Source organism: Scleropages formosus, chromosome 7, assembly GCF_900964775.1.
Source record: "Scleropages formosus chromosome 7, fSclFor1.1, whole genome shotgun sequence".
In the NCBI taxonomy this organism is placed as follows: domain Eukaryota; kingdom Metazoa; phylum Chordata; class Actinopteri; order Osteoglossiformes; family Osteoglossidae; genus Scleropages; species Scleropages formosus.
This window is the reverse complement of record NC_041812.1, coordinates 13,767,245-13,789,850: the sequence shown is the minus strand read 5'-3', so window position 1 is coordinate 13,789,850 and position 22,606 is coordinate 13,767,245. Positions and strand designations below refer to the sequence as shown.

General features: G+C 40.8%; 1 protein-coding gene across 1 annotated transcript; it reads right to left on the bottom strand.

Moving 5' to 3' along the window:
• Window positions 1-657: 657 nt before the first annotated feature.
• On the bottom strand, window positions 658-7,857 carry myl13 (myosin, light chain 13). Its single transcript, XM_018747643.1, has 6 exons — window positions 7,756-7,857; window positions 4,683-4,710; window positions 2,959-3,108; window positions 1,808-1,981; window positions 967-1,044; window positions 658-686 (listed from the first exon to the last, which is right to left on the bottom strand). Exons 1-6 carry the CDS (start codon window positions 7,855-7,857, stop codon window positions 658-660), a joined length of 561 nt encoding a protein of 186 aa, XP_018603159.1.
• Window positions 7,858-22,606: the final 14,749 nt, after the last annotated feature.

The following is a 22,606-nucleotide window of genomic DNA, read 5'->3' as shown; positions in this document are numbered from 1 at the left end:
TTAATATATTTAGATATTTTGCCTAAAATAAAAGTAGTATCAGTAAATAACGTGTATGCCAGGAATTTTTAAGTTAATCTGGATTTACGTAAGTCGAATTTATGTAAGAAGAGGGGTGTCTAATGTATTTATATTTACAGTGGTAGTGTTACTCTAAACAACCTTTTGTGTTGTATTGACTTGTCCATTTCTACTCATCTCAGCAACAAGAACGTTGATAGCTTCTTAAAAACAATTCACTCATTAAATGCAAAAATGGGTGGTGCTACAATTTTTTTAGATAATACTATCGAAAAATTAGACCGAGATGGCTGTTGTCACATGTTGTTCAAGCAACACTGAAGGTTAAGACTTTTTTTAAAATAAAATAACATATTGAGTAGATATATTATTTATGGGTCACTTTATTAAAACATTTGATCCACAAGATCAGTGGTGCTGTACAATAAAGTTAATGGCATACCATGATGGACACCAAGACAAAAACAATGATCAATCTTCTTTCACGGCATGTTCAAAGGGATGGACAAAGGCAAAATCTGTAATGGAATATGTGCAAGAAAAACCAAATTACATCTTACATTTTAGTACATTGTACATTTTAGTACGTGACCAGTGGAACAGCAGCCGAGAATGGTAAAACAGTCACTGACCTTTTCATCCTGCCATAATGTATTTTACAAAAGCTGTGGAAGGAAAGAAGTACAGGGGAGGATTAGTGGAGGAAATCAGTAAGGTTTGGAAATGCTGAATCTGCCTTCTTTCAGCATTAGCATTTTTTACAAACTAAAGAGGGAGCCAGCTGAACTATTCCTCTAAAGTTTGCCTTTCCTAGTTTGCAGGCAGTGGAGTGGTCACAGACACAGAGTAGTAACCTGAAGGCTCTTTGATTGATCATATGAGACCCAACTGTAATACCTTAGCATAAATTGCTGAAGTTGACTTGCTCCAGTAAAATATTTTTACCTTCGTAGTTAATGCAACCGTTGGCGTCCTCCTGCCCAGCCATAAGCTGCTCAACCTCATCCTCCTTCATCTTTTCACCTGTTAAGATTAAGAATGCCAGTTACGTCAGTAGTGTTCTCCACATTTAACTGAGGTCACTGTGAAAGAGTTCATTTTGAGTTCATATTCCCTGTGACAATTAAGAGCTACAGGTCGCTCCCCAGCTACAGTTTTAGCCTTATCTCAAGGGACCCGTCAGCATGGTATCCTAAGTTCAGCATGAAAGCTATCACTCTTTCTGTACCAGATACATGTGATAAAGAAAGAACTTACAGACTCATTTAAGTACAGTAAACAACAAAAAAAAAATAAATAAAATAATAATTTGCATCTTGCTGTTAGGATAAAACAGCAAGATTAACAAGTACAGCATCCTTCAGAGGGCATCAGTAAACCTGAGCGAGAGTCTGAACTTTACTCTGCCGCTTTGCTGATTATTTTTTTGTGAAAATCTCCTGAGACCCAACAATTCTTTTTGTGGACTCCAGAAGAAGCACATTTTTAAATGTGTCTCTCAGCCTGTACAGAATACAATGATGAGACCTAATGCTTGTTATAAAGGAAATCCTACCATTTTAAATGATGCCACACATTTTGGGTTAGGGTTTAAACAACTTCCTAGAAATCCTAGAAAAAAAAATGTTACCCTTTTTTTAAGATCTCATTTTCCTGGGTCTTAGAAACCCTGTGTGCTGGGTCTCAGGAGGATATAGAAAATATAGCAGGTGGGACATAATTAATACTAATCCTGTAAAATACAGAACGTTCTCTTTGATTCATAGTTCTCAGAGATGCTGCTCACCCAGTGTGGCCAGGACGTGTCGAAGCTCAGCACCCATCACTGTGCCGTTCCCTTCCTTGTCAAAGACCCTCAGGCCCTCCACAAAGTCTTCAAAGGTGCCCCGGTCCTTGGCCTTGCAAATGTGTTGGTGCATGGGCAAGAAGGTGTCAAAGTCCATCATCTTTGATTGCATCTCTGTCAAAGGAAGTGGTAATCAAATTCACGATGAATTTAGCTGTTGTATCATTTCATTGGGCTTCCTTGTTCTTTGTGTACCTTTTCCCGCCATTGACCACCAGGAATTCTCAGAATTGCACCTCCTGCCCTAGTCTGCATCACCTGCAGTTGTCCAGCCAAAGAAGCACTTGGCTCTGCATGAAAGCTACCCACTGTTTTCGCCAGCCAGTTGGCCTAGATGGTATTTTTATTATTTATTCATCCCCCGTCCTGCAGGGCTGTTGATTCTTTTTTTGTCTTGTTAACCACCTGATTCGACTTAGCATAATCTTCACTGAACCAGCCTAATTTATCTTTGCATTTGTTGGTATAATAGGTATTTGGAGTGACCACAGCTGTGTGGATCACTGTGGTCAGTGACCAGGGCTTGCCAAGTCCAGACAGCCTTCACTTTAAGTCCATAATGCTGGAATGATGGCAGGAGGATCAACACAGCATCAGTTAGCTGCTGTATCAGGTTCTCGAGTCATTGCGCGAGCAGGTCAGACTGAAATGCCTCATTATCCCTATGTTTTCAAATTTAAGCCAAATGAGTTTAAAGTTGGGAAAATGATGAGCCTTGCAAGGCAAGATCCGTCATGTTTACATTAATAAATTTTGCTACACATGAAAGGCACGGATTCGCATCTAGTCTGGTTTGCTATCAAATACTCCGCCCTTGATGAGGGTTTGGAAACAATAGTGTAGCATTCATCATCAGGAAAGATCATAGATATAATGTTTAGTTAAATGTTCATGAAAGCAGTACAAAAAAATATTATACTTAATAAAATTCAGCAGCTGAATGTTTGCAATCCAGCATTTTGTTTTAGATGACAAAAGTACTTCTGAGTCTGGACGTGTCTCTTAGAGTGATTATACACTGATTTCTCGCTACATGGCATCATGGGAATGACAAAAAGCCCTAGAGGAAGTTAAATGTAACCCTCACTCACCCTCTGCCTTTGGTTTGCCCAGAACATACATAACCTCGGCATTGGTTGGGTTCTGGCCCAGAGCTCGGATAAGGTCACCACACTGGGCATAGGTGATCTTCATCTCGTTTTTGGGAGTCCTATCGAACAGCTGGAAAGCATCCTTGAAGTCTGTCATGAGGAAAAAGCGAAAATTGTAATTTTTTTCTGCTGTGGTCTATGCAATTTTATTCAGAAGTACTGTATGCCTAAAGAGCAAGACCATCGGTACCACACAAGCTAAAGTACCTTCCAAATTGGGTGAACATCTGCAGGAAAAACCAGCCTGTGACCATAAGAGATCTTTCTGTGATATTTTGTAATCGGGTTGACCAACAAAATGATGGGCAATTACAATCCTGATTCACTTCTTTGATGATTATCTTGCCATCTATCAAAGCTATGTGACCTATATGCTAATGCAAAAAAATTACTTGTTTTATCAGGAAATTGATTTGGCAGGCATCTAATTTGCACAAGTATTCATTTCAGCAGGTATGTAGTCTGCAAAATCATAGATATTTGCTGAAATCTATAGACTGTAGAAGGGGGTGTGGTGGTGCAGTGGGTTTGGTTGCTGCCTTGCTGTGTGGCAGGTCTGGGGTTCGAGTCCTGCTTGCAGTGCAGTGGCTCTGTGTTTGTTTTGCCTGCCATGCAGAGGAAGGACCTGGCAACCCACCTCTGTTTCCTCCCTTCACTTGCCATGAAAACCATGCAAATGGTCACTATGGGTCAGCTTCAACTCAACACTTACCATACCATAGACTGTAGAACACCAAAAATGGATTTCTTTGTGGAATCAAATTTAATTACAACATAATCCATTAGACCTGGCGCTACTTCATCTCTGTAAACTAATTTACATACAGATTTTAATGATTTTATGTTTGATTAGATTTGACCCTTTCGTTTTTTCTTTTGCAGCCGTGATTGGTTTCATGCCAAATGGCACTAGATGGAAACCATATACAGTGTGTGTGTGTGTGTGTGTGTGTGTGTGTGTGTGCATGCCTCTGTGGGTGTGAGGATGTCCATTAGTTTTGTTACTTGCCTGAAGGCAGTGGCAACACCCTTTACAACAGTCATCAAATAAACCACTGACACTGACACGTTTAGATGGCATGAATTATGCATGCTACAGGACTCTGCATAAAGATAGCTAAAATGCATACAAGCTCACACATTTGCACAGTGCAGCCCATCCTGCTGCAAACCCCTTGGCTCCTTTCTTAGGCTGTTCCCCTCTGTTGCAGAGATTTAAATTCCCACAGGACCAGAACCACCCAAAAGGGTTCACTAGTGCCCACAAAGACCAGCTATTTTAAAGATTTTTCTTGGCAATTTTACTTATAATTAAAGCCAGGGTTACTACATGGGGGGTCTGTTTTCCACGTGGATGGACACATGTGGGCCTACTGGGACACAGCAGGACACATGCAGATGGGTTTTTGCTGTAGGTGAGCTGCAGATGTTGTGTTACACTCACCAGAGGTCACACATATTGATGCTGAAGCAACGCAACATCAAGACTTCTGGGTGTGCTCTGGGGACCCTAAACTACTGCCAATTTGTGCAGCTTTTTAACCAGGTTTGTTGTGTAGAATTCCCATCTTAACCTTAGACTGATAAACGAGTGTGAACTGAAAAGCCAGTGAAACTAACACAATTATCCGCAATACAGTTTTTTTACAGGGCTATAAACATACCTTCAATTTGTTCGGCTGAAAATTCCACCTGAAAGAGAGACAACAATGGTTAAGTGAACATATGGACATGTCTGAGAGTAATGTTCACATTATGGCCGTAGCCAGTTTTGAAGCCACAGTCTGTTCACATTGATATAAATGAAGATCACACAATGAAACAGCGAGAAGTTTAAAGTCTGGACACAGAACTGAATCACAGCAAGAGAGCCTCTTTTTAAGGTGGAAAATTATTGCCAATCATTATTCTTCATAATATGAATGCAAAAGGTTTTTTTAGATGTTTAATTAATCTTTTGCAATAAAGTAGATATTGACTGAAACTGTCTCAGTTCACACACACACACACGCACACGCACACTGTCTGAAACCGCTTGTCCCAAGCAGGGTCGTGGCAAACCGGAGCCTAACCTGGCAACACAGGGCGCAAGGCTGGAGGAGGAGGGGACACATCCAGGATGGGACGCCAGTCCCTCACAAGGCACCCCGAGCGGGACTCAAACACAGACCCGCTAGAGAGCAGGACCCAGCTGAACCCACTGTGCCACCGTACCCCCCTTAGTCTCAGTTTAATACATTTTAACAAAAATCACTTTAGGCAAATTGCTGAATTTGTTTGTTTAGAGCTTTGTTCTGGTAATACTGCAGTTGGGAAACAAGTCTTCAGTGTTTCGTGTTTTTCTATTCCCCAGTGTTTCATTTTGTATTTTCAAAATTTTTTTGTTGAAATCTAATTCTACTCTTGTCTGTCTTATCTTCAGAGAAGCCCAGATGCCATTGAAACAAGTAGCCCAGGGATATAATTATGTACAGAAATGTTTGGGCGAAGTTTATCCTCTAATTCTGAGATTTTCTTTTGAACTAAAAGGATAAAAGGACAGTATTTGTGGGTAAGATTTTGTGTTCTGTGTTTGTTTTTAAATTACATTCCAGGAAAAAAGATTTTATTTTTTTTTTTAAAATTACCTTTTACAATACAGTAAGGAACATAGTTTTGTAGTTTTTGACTATTTCCTAAATTCAAAAACTTACTTTATTTTTTTGGAAAAAGCAGACTAAGTGGGTTTCCTATAATCACTCATTACAAAGTATAAAAAAATGACAGGTAAGTAATGATTCATCATAAACATTTTATCGGGAATGAGAGTTTTATACTCTCATGGTTAGAGAAGACGAACTGCACATCAAACAGTAAAAAGTCATCTTTTTCTCTGCCATGTTGTTGAACCCTTTAGAAACGGATCCCTGAACTGCTTCACTAAATGTCCAGCTTTATAAAATGTGTGGAATTATATACATTTATTTTATTTGCTCAGAAACTCCAGTAGGAGAAATAATGAGCAGCCATGTGTAAAGCATATAGATTAAAACTGGCTGTCATGCTTCTGACCTTTCAACCTCCACCCCATTGGACACGGTGCAAACGTGTGTGAACGCCTGTCAGCTTGCGCCAGCTTGGGTTACACACAGTTAAAAGACCAAACACGTGCAATCAGTCTCTGTGCAGGGCCACGGCACTCGAGGGCCAAGGTCACAGGGCAGTAATGGATGACCCCAGCAAGGCCTGGCATGCAGCCACCTTGGCTTTTTGCACTTTCTGTGTTTCATAACACACTACTTTGTTTCTTTAACCTGTTTTTATTCTTTGCGGTTATCAGACCTGTTAATAGCTGAATGTTGACCAATAATCTTTACAAGATAGCATATTCCTTCATAACCGTACTACTGTTATGTAGTATTGCATATAGTACTGCGTAAGATTTCAGACAAATATATTAAAAGGAAAACCGAAGAAGACAAAAGGGGAAAGAACCTGAAAAACATATGCAATAAAGTCATAGAAAAACATTCCGAAGAAGAGAAATATTTATAATTTGAAACCTAATTCAAATACTGGTCAGGTCTGTTCTTATTCCCAAAAGTAAAAGGGAAGTCAATACATATGTTCTATTAGAAATGTAAGTATAATTATCCTACAACTGAAACAGAAACTGTCTAAGGCATGTGGTTAAAGGAAGTTCAAACTGTGTGTGGTCTAAAATCAACCAAGATAATGACAATCATATTATATGGTCATACCCTTCAGTATTGTACTGTAAATGAATTTTTCTTCCAACAGTGATGGTTACACATGTGGTGGGAGGGGCTTCCAGATGTCTCACCAGTGTTCTGTCAGATGTGGACTCCTTTAAACATCAACAGTTACGTATTTTCTCAGCTTTACCATAAAAACAGCTCTTCCCTGTATAAACAGTCTTTACACCAAAATAAACCAACATCAGTTGCTATACTGCTGAGTTGTAAAGTTGGCCAAAAAGAATCTGACCAAACTCTTTGGTCTCTTGGTTATTCTGATCATGCTTCTTACATTAAGCATGTGTAAATAAATGGTTCTACGTGAAACTATATATATATATATATATATATATATATATATATATATGACATTTTTGTGGTATTATGTTAAAAAGTTTAGTTAATCAGCAATAAGTAAGCATTCGGTTCCAAGGTGAGTAAACAAAGATTAAAACACAATTTTTTATTCTTTCTTTTGTGTTTTAATGCAACAGCATGTCTTCAGTTGCACAGTATGTTTCTTTAGGAATCTGCTGCATGCAGGTTTCATACAGCGCTTCTAAGAGCTGTACCAAGCAAAGGCTCAGCCAACATCCGCAGTGATGGGGCAAAGGCCAAGAGGACATTAATAGAATAAACGGCATTATAATAGGTCAGCTTTGCCTTCAGGCATTTTCACAAAAAGAGCTGATAATTGAGAATAAATAATAAGAACATTTTCTTCCAACATCAAGCAAACTACCCTTCTCAGCCCAAAAGAGGTTTTAAAATCACCTTGTCACTCTTTTCTCTGGTTGCCCAAAAAAATGTGACCCAGTGTGATGCGATCACCAACAAAGTGGGGACAGAGTTGTAAGTTGCCTGTCTCTTGTTTTATATCCTCATATTATCTCTTTGGAGGCCCTTGTACAGGGGTCCTGGAAATATAGAGATATTTTGGCCAAAGTTTGATGAATGCCTATGGTACAAAAGATCAGTGGACATGGAAGTGGTAGCGTACCTGCACCGTTTTGGGGTCAAACTCAGGCTCCTTAGGGGGCTCGGGCTCTGGGGGCTTGGGGGGAGCTGCTGGCTTGGGCTCCTCCTTCTTCTTGGGTGCCATGGTGGTCCGCGGGTGTGATGGTGGCCGAAGAGGAGATGCAACTCAGCTGAGGGATCGAGAGCTCTGAGGGTAGGGGTGTCCGACAGCTGCAGGGCCTTTATCCGTTGTCCCCCCCACCCTACACACCCAGTGCCATTGATACCCCCCACAATAGGGGCACATCTATAAAAGGATATGGCTTTGTGCTGCTATTTAAGACAACCAAAATTGTTCACAGGCAACACTCAAACATGGCTGGAAATGTTGAACTTTGGCTTGAACTCCAGCCACCCCAACACCTTCATGTTTCACCAGGGTATTTAAACCCCATTGTTTCTTCTGTACTTGTTATTTCACAAAGTACTGCAATAAATCACAATGCAGGAAATGAATAAATCTCCAGTTCTCTGTTGGTAGTCAATCAGCTGATTGTGAGTAATTCCTTCTTTGCACCACACTGCATTGAAAGATGTGGAATAAACAAACATCTAAATACAGGAAAGAATTTCATAAGTTGAAAATCAAGGTTCTGGCCAGTGGTGGGACATGTGAAGCTCGGGGTCAATATTTAGCTCCTCTTTGTCTTCTCATGAAGTTCACTGAAGTTCTGATGTGAACAGTTTGCTTCTGCAAGTTTTAGGACAGCAGAATGAGGAAGTTGGAATAAAATCAAACAGTCTTGTTCCTGAAGTTATTATCTTCAGGCTTGATTTCAAATGGTTTGTTGGGAATATTTTTTATGATGATTTTCAGTGGGATAAGTGATATTTCGCTTTCATCGGTAGTATGAGAGACTAGTTACTGATAGCTTTAGCATTCATTCTAACAATTTGAAGTTTACATCATAAAACCAGAATATGATGTCAAAGCATCAGCTGTCTATCTGAGAAGCTTTATTTCAAATATAAATTTACATTTTACATTTATTTATTTAGCAGGTGCTTTTCTCCAAAGCGACTTCCAATGAAGTCTATGTAGTGTTATCAGCCCACACACCTTATTCACCAAGGTGACTTACACTGCTAGATACACTGCGTCACTCATCCATACATCAGTGAAACACACACTCTCTCTGTGACACTCACACACTATAGAGGAACCTGAACAACATATTTTTGGACTGTAGGAGGAAACCCACACAGACAGAGGGAGAAGATGCAAAGACCACACAGACTGTGCAGGGATCGAACCCACATCCTCTCGCACCACTCAGGTGCTGAGACAACTATACAAGCTCATGATCTATGCACTAAAAGAAAGATGAATGCTCAACCTTGTCATATGAAGGCATACAGAAGAAATCAAATAATCTTCAGCAGTAAATTCACCTTTCAACTTCCCCAATACTCAATGCAATGCTACCACAATGGCTAATATTTTGCAGATAATACCAAATCATCTGAATTATGAATCCTTCTTATTAATAATGGGTTATGATTATGGTTATTGCTGAGTATGGGTTGTACTTTTTTTTATTTCTCTGTAAAGAGCGCAAAAGACAGATCTTCTAGGAAGGTCCCATTGCACAATAGAAAAGGATACTGTAAGAATTGAATGAACAAGTTTATCATCTTTAAATACATCTTATGAAACACAAGACACGTTTGATAGATTTTTCAGATGGTTTAGTTACGGTCTGCACATGTGCTCCTGCACACACTTGTTTTGTACCGTGGCCAGATGAAGCGCCTTTGAGGACAATGATACTTCATTCCCGCCCCTAGATGGACAGCTGGCATGGTTTATTTAAAGAGCTGCCACAGAGGAACCACATAGTCCTCAGAGTCAGCCAAGGCCCCTTTCTAGAACCTTCCACTATTTCTTGAACAGTTTGACAACCTGAAGTGGAGGGACAATAAAACGAGTGCATAAATTTGAGATGCGATAAAGAAGCAGTGCAGAGAAAAAAACAAACAAAAATGCTACAGCAGTTGTAATCCAGAATTTGCCCTTGCCCAGTTGTTATTAATCTATCCATTTATCCCATACATCTTACAGTATTTCACCCATTTATATTTATAGTTGGATATTTTTACTGTGGTAATCAAGGGTATCTTGATCAAGGGTACTACAGCAGGGGGGGGCTTGATCCTATGTAAGGCCCGCTAAATGTGAGTGCCACTTCTTTTACCAGGGACAACAGCATAGTGTATAAAGCTTCATTTTCTGGCTTTCGGTGTTTATTGTTACTTACATATAGGAAAGTATGAATGACCTTCATTGAAAAACTTTCACACAACATGCCCATGGGTAAAAATGCATACAGGATGATGTAAATTGAGCACCACTAGAAATTATGCACAGATATTCAATGTATATATTTATGCAGAAATGTCACACTTTTACTCAAGAAAAAAATCTTGAAAGTACAGAGCATTCAATTAAAACCAAGGCAAGTATAAGGTACTAAGAGTAAGATTAAGGGGAGAGGTTGTTCCCAGGTTGTATCCTGAAGGGTATTGGTTTGAGTCCCCCTCCTGCTGCTATGCCCTTGATCCAGGTTTTTTCTTTGAATGCAGGTGGACAAAGAAAGCCCTGCTTTGTAAATCGGTAAATGGTTGTAAGATACTTTGGATAAACTTGACAGCTCAGTAACAAGAAAATTGCAGAAGAGTTGTGCGGTGTGATGTTTTACGATAAGTGCCCTCGTTTCGCCTGTCAGGTCTATTGAATCCAGAACTGAGGCATATGGAACCTGCAGCACTAGGAGAATAATAAGGACAAATGTGGGACATAAGCAGTCATGACTGCTGGCTGCAATTTGTACATCAGGATCAACAACCATTCCCTTTGAAAGGCTTTATGTGTCGTTAGAACACAAATGCACAAAATGAAACAGGCCACTTAGCGTTCCATAGCAATCGATCGCAGAAACCGGACTGACCTTCTCAGCGATCCTATCTTTCACAATAATGAACACGTGATAAATGTCCTTGAGGTGTGTGATTATCTGGGTGAATTTGTATATCACAATTGAAAAAAAAAAAAAAAAAAGTCCATACTATGGAGGAAAGAAAATACAGCCAGGTATGTAAATACATCGCTTTGTCTGCTAAATGAATAAACGTAAATGTATACCCAAATAGTCTACGTTTTTCTATCTAAAAATCCTCCGTTCACTTTAATGCCACCTGAGTGATTGAAATGGTAAATACTTGCAACATGTTTCTCAATGACAGTGGTTAAGTAAGAAAATGAAGAAGCTTTCATTGATTTTTCATAGTGGTATCCTCAAGGCATGCATGGAAAAAGTCATTGACATGTGCTGATTGTTATATAAATGGCTTCAGCATTTTGCAGACCAGCTTTCATAACACAGCTCTCCAGCCTCACCCATGTCAGGAGCACCAGCGAGGACTTTGCTGCCAAAAACAGGAGGCTCGAGAGGCATGCTGGACCTGTCCAGTTAACTATTTTGGTTTCTGCTTGCTGTTGATGTGGTATGCGTCGCGGGGCAGCTGATTTACCACACCAGTCGCTGTTCCAGCGTCGGCTGCGACCTTCACAGAGACACTCTAATTTTGCACTCATTGTCCACCAAATGCCCAGTGACATACACTGAGACTCCACTTTAAACCCAAATGACTTGCCTGTTGCTATAATACCCATGACAGCAGTTCTACTTGTGTCACGTCAAGGAGGCTCATTCACCACATGTACACAAAAATAAATCTGGGATGCGAGTCAGCAGTGATTTTTGTGTGATGCAGCTATTAAGAAATAATATGTTTAGAACACATTTAGTAAGTCTCCTTGGAGAAAGGCATCTGTAAAAGAAGGGTTAAAAATATAACTTAAGCATATTCTGAAAAAGTTGTATATTGTGATGCAGATGAAATTTTTCAGCCTTTTTTTGTGCTGACTCTTTTTGGGTTGACTAAGAACCTAGCCAACCCTTTCCAGCAGACAGTAAAAGGTGGTATAAAAGATGGCGGCGACTGCATGCAGCACAGATGCACAATGACAATTTCCCATAACGTACATATGATGCTCTTCTGGACTTCTTTGGGGATGATATATCGTGGAAACTTTTACATCACCTCACCACAACACCACCCAGAGCTTTACTACAGTGCATCAGGTAGCAAGGCAGTATCAAGACACCTTATTTCCTCTTTATTGTCACATAAAAATATTTAGTGTGCTAAAAATATTTATAAAATGTGATTGACAGTGTGAGGTTTAGATACTGGCAGTGATTACCATTTATATAGCAGGGTAATTTTTTTGTATCAGTTCATGCTAGTACCTTGACCAAGGGTGCTATAGCAAGAGGTGGGATTCCTCCTGTTGATAAGGCCATGGTCTATCCACCACACCACTTACTGCTCTGTATTAGCCTTCCTTTTTCCAGAGCTTTAGGCCTGCATTTTTAATCAAGAAATAAGGGCATTTGTCAATTAAAAGTGGCTGTAACAAAGAATATGAAAATGTGGCTCCCTGGAAATAATTCCCAGTAGCCTGTGAAACAAAGGTTAAGGAGCTGAAAGTGTGAGCAGCACCATACTCGATAAGGGCCACGGGGGGCACACCTGTTATACAGTTACACAAGATAGTTGTCACATAATTAAATTTAATTTATTTACGTGTAAATTTGTAAGCTACTCTAAATAAATATGAGCCTCTGCAAAGGAGGCTAACCTGCTGAAGATAGACAGACACACACACACACACACACACACACACACACACACACACACACACACACACACACACACACACACCACTACCCCATCTGGAAGCTCAAGGGGATTACGTGAATTTTCAGAGTTCCGTCCGATCTAAAAGGCCGAGCTTCGGAAATCATACGCACAACAATGCCACATGCCAGAGAAAAAGTGCTGTGAAATCAATGGTGTTTCGACAGAAATATTGAGAATTGCCACAGCGTGCAGCAAGGTGATAGACACACAATTAAACATTTTACCTTTAAAAGTCACCTTCTCAGTGTATTACATTTAGCTGATGCTTTTCTCCAAAGCTACTTACACTTACTTATTCAGCTAGGTAATTCTACAAGAGCAATTCAGGGTAAGGACCCTGCTGAAGACAAGAGATGAACCCTTGACCTTTGGGTATAAGTGCAGCACCTCTAACCACTCATCTACCAGCAGTCCTAGTCAATTCTCATATTTTTTTCACACAAACAAGGTATGAAATGAAATTAACTCAAAGACTTTGAAATACAGTTGTCAAAGTGAAAGCTGCCATTAACAGTTTAAATTTACGACTGAATGAAAACTTTATTAATAAATTAAAGGAACCATACAATACACACACACACATTTTCAGAACCACTTATCCCATAAGGGGTCACGGGGGAACCGGAGCCTACCCGGCAACACAGGGCATAGGGCCAGAGAGGGAGGGGACACACCCAGGATGGGACACACCCAGGATGGGATGCCAGTCCGTCACAAGGCACCCCAAGCGGGACTTGAACCCCAGACCCACCAGAGAGCAGGACTGTGGTCCAACCCACTGCGCCCCCGCGCCCCCGCGCCCTCCCCCATACAATACATATGTGCTAAATTCTGCTCAAAGGTAACAAGTCTGTGCAAAAGTTATTTTCTTCATCCCAGTGTATGTGGCTTCGGGTCATTCTTAATACTCTTAATTGAATTTGAAAACTTAAAACCAAAAACCAAAACTGAGGTTTTTTTCCATCCATCCAACTATTTACCAAACTTGGACTGTAGTGATCCAGAGCCTATACTAGGAAAGTATTAATATTAACATTGTTATTATTCTCCAAAATAATGAACACAAGGTTCTACTCCGGAGAAATGCAACATAATGAAATTTTTCATGATAAAAATGCTGATGTATTCATGTGCACAGCCATAACATTGGCTCGAATGTAAAAGACTTATGAAAAACTGTTGGGTTCCATTTAATGGCAAATCCACAAGACATGACAGGAACACGTTCTGGGACACATTTTCCCACGACCTTTGTCTTCATAAAATTTGCACATTTGGAATAATTAGTAGGTGCACTCATCAGATATGGCAGTCAGGTGTCTAATCACTACTGATTACACAGGGGCACTGAAAATTAAGAGCATGGCAAGGAGTAAAAGGACAACAATATGACATTTAGTTGGTCCGCACCTGTGGTGGGACTGCATCGATTCGCCTCTCTGGGTCTGAATCATCTCAGTCATGGCAACTGACATTAACAGACCTTCATGTTTTATAGATTCAAGATTCAAGAGTTTATTATCATATGTACAGTACACAGTCTGTTACACCATACAGCGAAATTCTTACTCTGAGAATTCTACCAGCAGCCTAAATGTTCTGATGATCAGCAGAGCCGGACAATCCCTCATGCTCTGTAGGATGGACAGACGGACAGATGGAAGGATGGAGGGTTTTGAGATGCAACTTTTTCACAAAAGTTCATTAGCTCATGTTTTCAATATCGTGTCATGTTTCACCATCAGATGCTTCACCTGTGCTTGAAAGTGATGACAGATGCAGAAATATGTCTGATCACTGCATTAATGTACATTTATTGAGATTGCTGGAGAGTTCTATCAAGGCAGGATTGGTACTCAATAGTACACTTGAGTTCAATGAAAATTTTAATGGGAGTTTCACACTGGGCAACTCTACAGGGAAAGGTTTAGACAACTTCCACATGACTGATATTTAAAGACTTGTTTAATAGAACTCTTGATGCACTAATAACATGACTGCTGCACTAAGGATGGGACTCAGTCTGACGAGACATGACATACTCCTAAAATCTTTAATAAAAAACCGATGTGAGTGCAAAGAAACAATAACCATGACAACACATTTGCCAGGAATCCGAAGGCTGCCACCGTGGTACGCAACATCAGACTGACCCTACTTTATTATATCATCTATCCTTCTTTTAACAGTTAACAATACCTGCTTGTCCAGTGCAGGGCTGCACTGTTCTGGAGCCTACCCAGGATGCACAAAACATGCAAAATCCACACAGATGGGGCTGGATCCGAACAAACAGCACACCTCAGCTGAGAGGCACCAACTCTACACACTATACCCCAGATAAACCTTCTATTGTTGACAATATCGATGAACTCTCCTACTCTGTGCTGCAGTAGTATTTTTGGCTTTTTAGCTTTTTGGGACACTTATTTTGCAAATAAAATCACTTTAAATTAGCAGGTGTTGCAACATCTGCGATAATATAGTAAATTAGCAGATGATGACAGTAAGAGGATAGACTTTTCCTTCTTGTTTCATATGGACATTCATGCAAATATCACTGGTTAATGGTGCTAAATAAAAATAATAATAATAATCATCCTGACACCCTGCAGTGTCTAATGAAGATAAAACTACCAAGCTATGTAAATGGGTAAATCATTTCATGACCTTAGTGGAGGTGTGACATAAACCGTTTCTTGTAAGTCACTTTGGAGGAAATCATGAGTTGCATTAACAAATTCTACTGCTACTACTACTACTACCACCACTACCACCACTACTACTACTGATACTAGTACTAATACTACTACAAATAATAAAAATAATAATACTAAATAAAGTTTCTACACATGCTTTAAGATACTGTGGCAGGAATTGGAAAATGTAATTGACATCTGGCCACCAAAAAAGGCTGGAATAGAGGAAACAAGCATCAATTTTATAACCGAGTTAAATATTGCTGGGGTGTGTTAATTTCTACATCAGACTTGCTTGGAACACAGATGGCAAACTTGGGAAACTGAGTTGAAAACCAAAATAAAATGAAGCAAAAAAAAAAAAAAAAAACACAACAGAAAACCTTGAAAAGGTAATCATTTGTGTATCACTGTACAAATGTAGAGTTATAACAGTGCTAACAGTAGAAGTATATATATGTCTACTGTATATATGTATATATATATATATATATATATATATATAACATCCAGTTTTGTTCCAATTTTTTGTGTAATGAAAAATATTTTTCTGCAAAAATGTATATGATCATGACAGTGGAATACATTCTATTCTTGTGATGAATATGGAAATAAAAAGCAATGACTCTAAACACTCCATAGATCTAAGTATATAAGAATTTAAACTCTTAAGGGAACTCAGAGTTTATTTTTGGCTGAATGGGTATCTTTTTGGATCAATGAATGAACTCACAGGCACACAGAAAGACAGATTAACAAACAGACAGACATGCAGACAAACGAACTGAGTGTTTAGTGCCAATGTGGAAAGAGAACCATGCTGGCCGATAGTATCTCTTTTTGTCCTTTTTTTTCCATTTGTTTGACAGAGAGCTCAGTACACAGAATTTACTAGAAAAATTTATAAGAATGAAACAAGAGTAAATTGTTCAGAGGTTTAAAAAAAAAAAAAAAAAAGTATATATGGTATACTTATGTATACATATACATAAGTGGCTGGATAGTGTAGTGGTAAGATTGCTGCCTTTCACCTGGGAAACTGGGGTTTGAATCCTGGTCATGGCCTACCTCAAGTAGGGGGGTCCTTAGGCAAGACCTCCTTATGCTTAGCTCTGCCTACCTTGGATAAGAGTGTGAAACAAACAAAGAGTCATGCTGGCTCAGATGTTGCCTGGATTAATAAAGTCTGTGCCAGGTGTTGGTGAACCAAGACATACTAATGATAAGTGGGCTACTAGAACTAGAACAAGGCATGCATGGACAAGAGATGAGAATAGGGAACTGCTGGAATGCTACTACACAAGTAACCGCAGTGAAAGGGGTTACATGAAGAGGATGTGGGACCTATGGATACTTTGAAACCCAACATCAAGACTAATGCCTAAACAACTAGTAGCTCAGTGTTACAACATCTGCAAGAAACAACTAGAGATTGATGAGGTACAACACAAATGTTATGGCAAGGGGGAGCCAAGACAAGAGGTTGGTTGGGGGGGGGATATCATCCCCACACTCTGAGACTGGGTACCAAGCCCCAAGAACAATGAGCCCTTGTAAGCTGAATGCAAGAGCAGCTGAGATAAGATCATGGCTAAGAAGGACACCTGGAACCCCTGTGGCTGATGACCAAGTGAAGTGTCTACTAGAAGATGTGAATGCAGCACTATGCACAATCCCTACTGAGACCAACCAGCTGATATACAACACAGCAACAGTGATGCTTGGATACAAGATGAGTAAGAAGCAGTATCCTCCATAGAAAAAAAGGCTAGAGGCCAAGATCAAGGCAGCACGAAGGGAAGTTAGCCAGCTATCGGAACTGAGGAAAGGTGTGATGAAAACCCTGCCTAAGAAGTACAGCAAGCTGTCTATACCTGAGGCCTTAGAAACTGCAAAGCAAAGACTCACAGCCTTGGCTAACTGCCTGAAGAGGTACACAAGAGAGATAGAGGGCAGAAGGATAAACCAGATGTTCTCCACAGAACCATCCAAAGTGTACTCTCAGTGGCAGGGTAACAAAATGAGAGTGGACCCACCAGGGTTGGAGAATGAGCAATACTGGAAAAACATATGGGAGAAGGAGGCATCACATAACAACAAAGCCCAGTGGCTAGTGGATCTAAGAGCAGACCACAGCAACCTCCCTGAACAGGATCCAGTAACCATCACAATGGCAGACATCCAAGAAAGAGTCTCAAACATGAAGAACTGGGCAGCACCAGGCCCTGACATGATCCATGCCTTCTGGCTAGAGAAGCTAACTGCACTCCATGAGTGCCTGGCAACACAAATGAACCAGCTGCTAATGGATGGGACCCACCCTGAATGGTTGACAGAAGGCTGGACAGTCCTGATCCTGAAGGACCCCCAGAAAGGAGCAGTCCCATCCAGCTATGGTCTGATAACCTGCCTCTGCACAACATGGAAGCTGCTCTGAGGTATCATAGCAGCTAAGATGAATAGGCATATGGCTCAATACATGAGCGGGGCACAGAAAGGAATTGGTAGAAACACCAGAGGAGCAAAACACCAGCTACTGGTAGACAGAACAGTCACTTGAGACTGCAAGACCAGACAGACCAACCTGTGCACCACCTGGATTGACTACAAGAAAGCCTATGACTCAATGCCTCACTCATGGATCCTGGAATGCTTGGAACTATACAAGATCAACAGGACACTAAGAGCCTTCATCAGGAACTCAATGGGGCAGTAGAAAACAACCCTAGAGACCAACTCCAAGCAGATTGCGCAAGTCACCATCAAGTGCGGCATCTACCAAGGAGATGCTTTGTCCCCACTGCTGTTCTGCATAGGCCTGAACCCCCTCAGCCAGATCATTACCAAGACTGGCTACGGATACCGACTACGGAATGGCGTAAACATCAGTCACCTCCTCTACATGGATGACATCAAGGTGTATGCCAAGAGTGAACAAGACATCAATTCCCTGATCCACACCACCAGGATCTACAGCAATGACATCAGAATGTCATTTGGATTGGATAAGTGTAGTCGGATGGTAACAAAGAGAGGGAAGGTAGTCAGAACTGAGGGGATTGTACTACCAGAAGGCAACATAGCAGATGTTGAGGACAGCTACAAATACCTTGGAATCCCACAGGTGCATGGGAATCATGAAGAGGCCGCAAGGAAAGCAGCAACCGCCAAATACCTGCAGAGAGTAAGGCAAGTCCTGAGAAGTCAGCTGAATGGGAAGAACACTATCAACACCTATGCCCTGCCGGTCATCAGATACCCCGCTAGCATAATAAGCTGGCCAAAAGAGGAGATAGAAGCCACTGACATCAATACAAGGAAGCTCCTGACAATGCATGGAGGGTTTTACCCCAAATCCAGCACCCCGAGGCTGTATGCTAAGCGGAAAGAAGGAGGCCGAGGACTAGTGAGAGTCAGAGCCACTATCCAGGATGAAACAACAAAGATCCTTGACTACATCAGGAAGATGGCCCCAACTGATGAGATGCTTAGTGAATACCTCAGGCAGCAGAAACCTGAGAAGGAGGACGAGGAAGAACAGGAACCATCATGGAAGGACAAACCCCTACACGGTATGTACCACTGGCAGATTGAAGAAGTGGCTGATATCGAAAAATCATACCAGTGGCTGGACAAAGCTGGACTGAGAGACAGCACAGAGGCACTAATCATAGCAGCACAGGAACAAGCTCTAAGTACAAGATCAATAGAGGCTGGGGTCTACCACATCAGGCAGGACCCCAGGTGCAGGCTGTGCAAAGATGCCCCTGAGACAGTCCAGCACATAACAGCAGGGTGTAAGATGCTAGCAGGCAAGGCATACATGGAACGCCATAATGTACAGGAAGATCTGTGCCGAGTATAGGCTGGAAGTCGCAGGATCAGGTGGGATACATCCCCAAGGGTGGTAGAGAATGACCAAGCCAAGATCCTGTGGGACTTCCAGATCCAGACTGACAAACTGGTAATGGCTAACCAACCGGACATAGTAGTGGTGGACAAACAGAGGAAGAAAGCCGTAGTGATAGATGTCGCCATCCCAAACGATGGCAACATCAGAAAGAAAGAACATGAGAAACTTGAGAAATACCAAGGATTGAGAGAGGAGCTATAAAAGATGTGGAAGGTGAAGGCAACAGTGGTCCCCGTGGTAATCGGAACACTTGGGGCTGTGACCCCTAAGCTGGGAGAGTGGCTCCAGCAGATCCCGGGAGCAACATCCGAGATCTCTGTCCAGAAGAGCGCGGTCCTAGGAACAGCTAAGATACTGTGCAGAACCCTCAAGCTCCCAGGCCTCTGGTAGAGGACCTGAGCTTGAAGGAGTAAGACTGCCTGCAAAAAGGGGGGGTGAGTGGGGAATATATTTTTTTTTTTATTTTTATACATATATTGCTCCCCTAGGCTCAGATTCTGTCTGTCTCACATTTCTAAGCTGCACATATCATAAGAAAGACAAGTAGCAAGTCCAGCATTCAGATACCCAACACATTCTGGGAAACCTGTCTGCCTATGGTTTGCAGCCTGCAGCCAGATTATTTAAGGGAGTTTCATGATTCTGCATGCTGAACAGACAGATATGTAACTCACTACAGTTCCCCCTGTAGATGAGTGCGGTAATAGATGCATGCAGCAAACAGGCTCAATAATACAGCACAGTACAGTATCTATAGTCATAATGCTTGTAGTCATAGCTTGGTAGCATTAAAGATGCTAGGGTAGTGCATATTATCATCATTATTATTCATCTGTCTCATGTTTTTCAAGGCAACCTAAAATGTTGGATAACTTTGCAATGATTTATCCACTTATATTGCAAAGCAATTTTTACTGTGTCAGCAGAGGGTACTGCAGGAGAAGGATTTGAACCAGGCACCTTCAGGTATAACCATTACAGCACTTGTGGTTATTTACAGTTAAACACAATGGAAAGGTCTTCTCCAGGATGTAGTGTATATCGGTTGTTCTATTTTGTAAGAATATACATGTATGATGTACATTTGTCTGAAGGCTTGGAGTAAAAAACTACATTACACAAGTCCGTTATGTAAAGCAGTTGGGCTTTATTGAATTCTTAAGGCTTTCTGCCTTTTTTCATCTTAAAGCAGATGTGATTGTAGGCAGTCATATTATTGCTTCCTGAATAAATGTTACCAGGGGGATTCTTTTTTTAACATATCAAAACAGCATCTTGTTGAGTTCTGAACCATGAAACGAGCAATATTGTAATTCCAGTCAGATAAGTGTAGTGCAGATTAAGGGGACTTTCACATTTAAAAGTGCTGGAAAGCAGAAAGCACTTGTTAGTAATACCTGATGCTGGAAGAATGAAAAAGAGAGAGGAGTAATCAGTAATCAAGACCCAAAGGACACAACAGTGAACACATTTCATAAAGCTATATGTTATATCCTGTTCTGTTATATGGTTTTTTTCCCCCACAAAATAAGAAGTGCACTTTTTCTATCTACAGAGAACCCCTGTCATGTAGTTTTCATCATTGCTGGGCGAGTGTGTCTGCAGGCGAACAACTGTGTTTAATTGATCTGCACAAGGATCCAAGAGTCTCGCTCAGACTAGGACTTCAGAAAACAGACGACACCATGCATATGTGGTTCTTGTACTGCGACAAAATGTTCTTAGATTGCTGTGGCACACTTTGCTTCACAAACGTCAGTAGCGATTAAAAATGTGAGACACAGACCAGATAAGAGAAGCTATCTACGTACAATTTTGCTGCTTTCTGGCTCTGACTGATGCTACGAAATTTGCTGTCTGCACTGAGCACCACAATGAATGAGTAAATGAATGAATGAATGAATGAATGAAGTGGTGGTTTTCATTTTTGCTCAGTTCCTTCTTCATTTAATTTTTGCGTTCCTAACCCACTTTGATAACAGCTTTGCAGTGAAAGCCTAACTTTCAGTGTTTCCCACATACTAATGTGGAAAACTGAAAAGCGTTGCTCTTTAGTCGCTATGATTTCCAGCAGCTGCAGGATCCAGAGAACCTTGTTTGTCTTTTGAACCTCCTGTAGCTGCGCTTTTATTTATTTATAATCTTTATCCTTTTTCCGACAACTTCAGTCCATGCAGACTTACAATGCTAGATAAGCTAGTTGATTGTCATTTTAAAATGTTTAATGCCTTTATTACAGCTAACTTACCATGTGAGGATTGTACACTGAGCTACTTACAGTGATATACCCATTTATATAGGAAGGTAATTTTTATTGCATCAGTTCAGGGTAATTAACTTGACCATGGTCAAGATTATAAAGTGACAAATACAACCAGGACCCTCCCTGTAGCCTCTTTCCAGAACTGAGGTACTACAGCCCATACAAAAGAGCGCCCCCTACTGACTTACCATTGCCAAGAACAAAGTCCTTTTCTACTGTGAAGAAGGGACCAAAAAAAAAAAAAAAAAAAAAACTATATTCCACTCACTTTCTGCTGATTTTAACACTTACGGCTGAGACCTTAGTTTTAAAAACCTCTGGAGCCTTTCAGTTCTTATGTCAAAGTAATTTTTCCGGTTCATGACAGAAAGGATTTCAGTCCACTAGGAAAGATTGCAATGTAATTTATTTCTATTTGGTAAATGGAAGAATGGCAATGCTCAGTAAAGTATTATCACATAATATTATGGGAACTATAATAAGAGAATAGTAATTAAGAAACATGGGGTGTATGCTCATGAACTCTGTTGTACACACACACATTTTCAGAACCGCTTGTCCCATACGGGGTCGCAGGGAACCACAGCCTACCCGGCAACACAGGGCGTAAGGCCGGAGGGGGAGGGGACACACCCAGGACGGGACACCAGTCCATCGCAAGGCACCCCAAGTGGGACTCAAACCCCAGACCCACCGGAGAGCAGGACTGTGGTCCAACCCACTGCACCACAGCACTCCTTTGCTGTTGTACATCTATTTGCAAATAGACCTGAGGTTACAAAAAAAAAAACTGTTTAATCCGATAAAGACAAATAAGTGCCTCCAAATGTTCCATTCTCCAACAGTTGTACCTTTATGCAGTTATAGTCTTTAACAGATAAAGGAAAGATCTTGTCATAAAACTGTCACTTTGTGCTAAATCTAGGGTTAAATAAGGTGACATTTTTATTTCTTCTAAAAGTGGAACAGAAATATTCTGCACTTTTGAGTTATTCAGCCGTATGGTAAAAGGGTCAATGCAAACGGAAGTGGCCTTCGGCTGGTAGGCACGTCACTAAGCTTTGATGTGTCAACATCCTTTGGACCAATTCAAACAGATTACCATGGTGAGCTGCAATATTCTAAAGCTAAAATCAGTTCTCCACACTTGGGGAGAAATGTTTTCCATTTAATCATGACCTGATGCCACGTT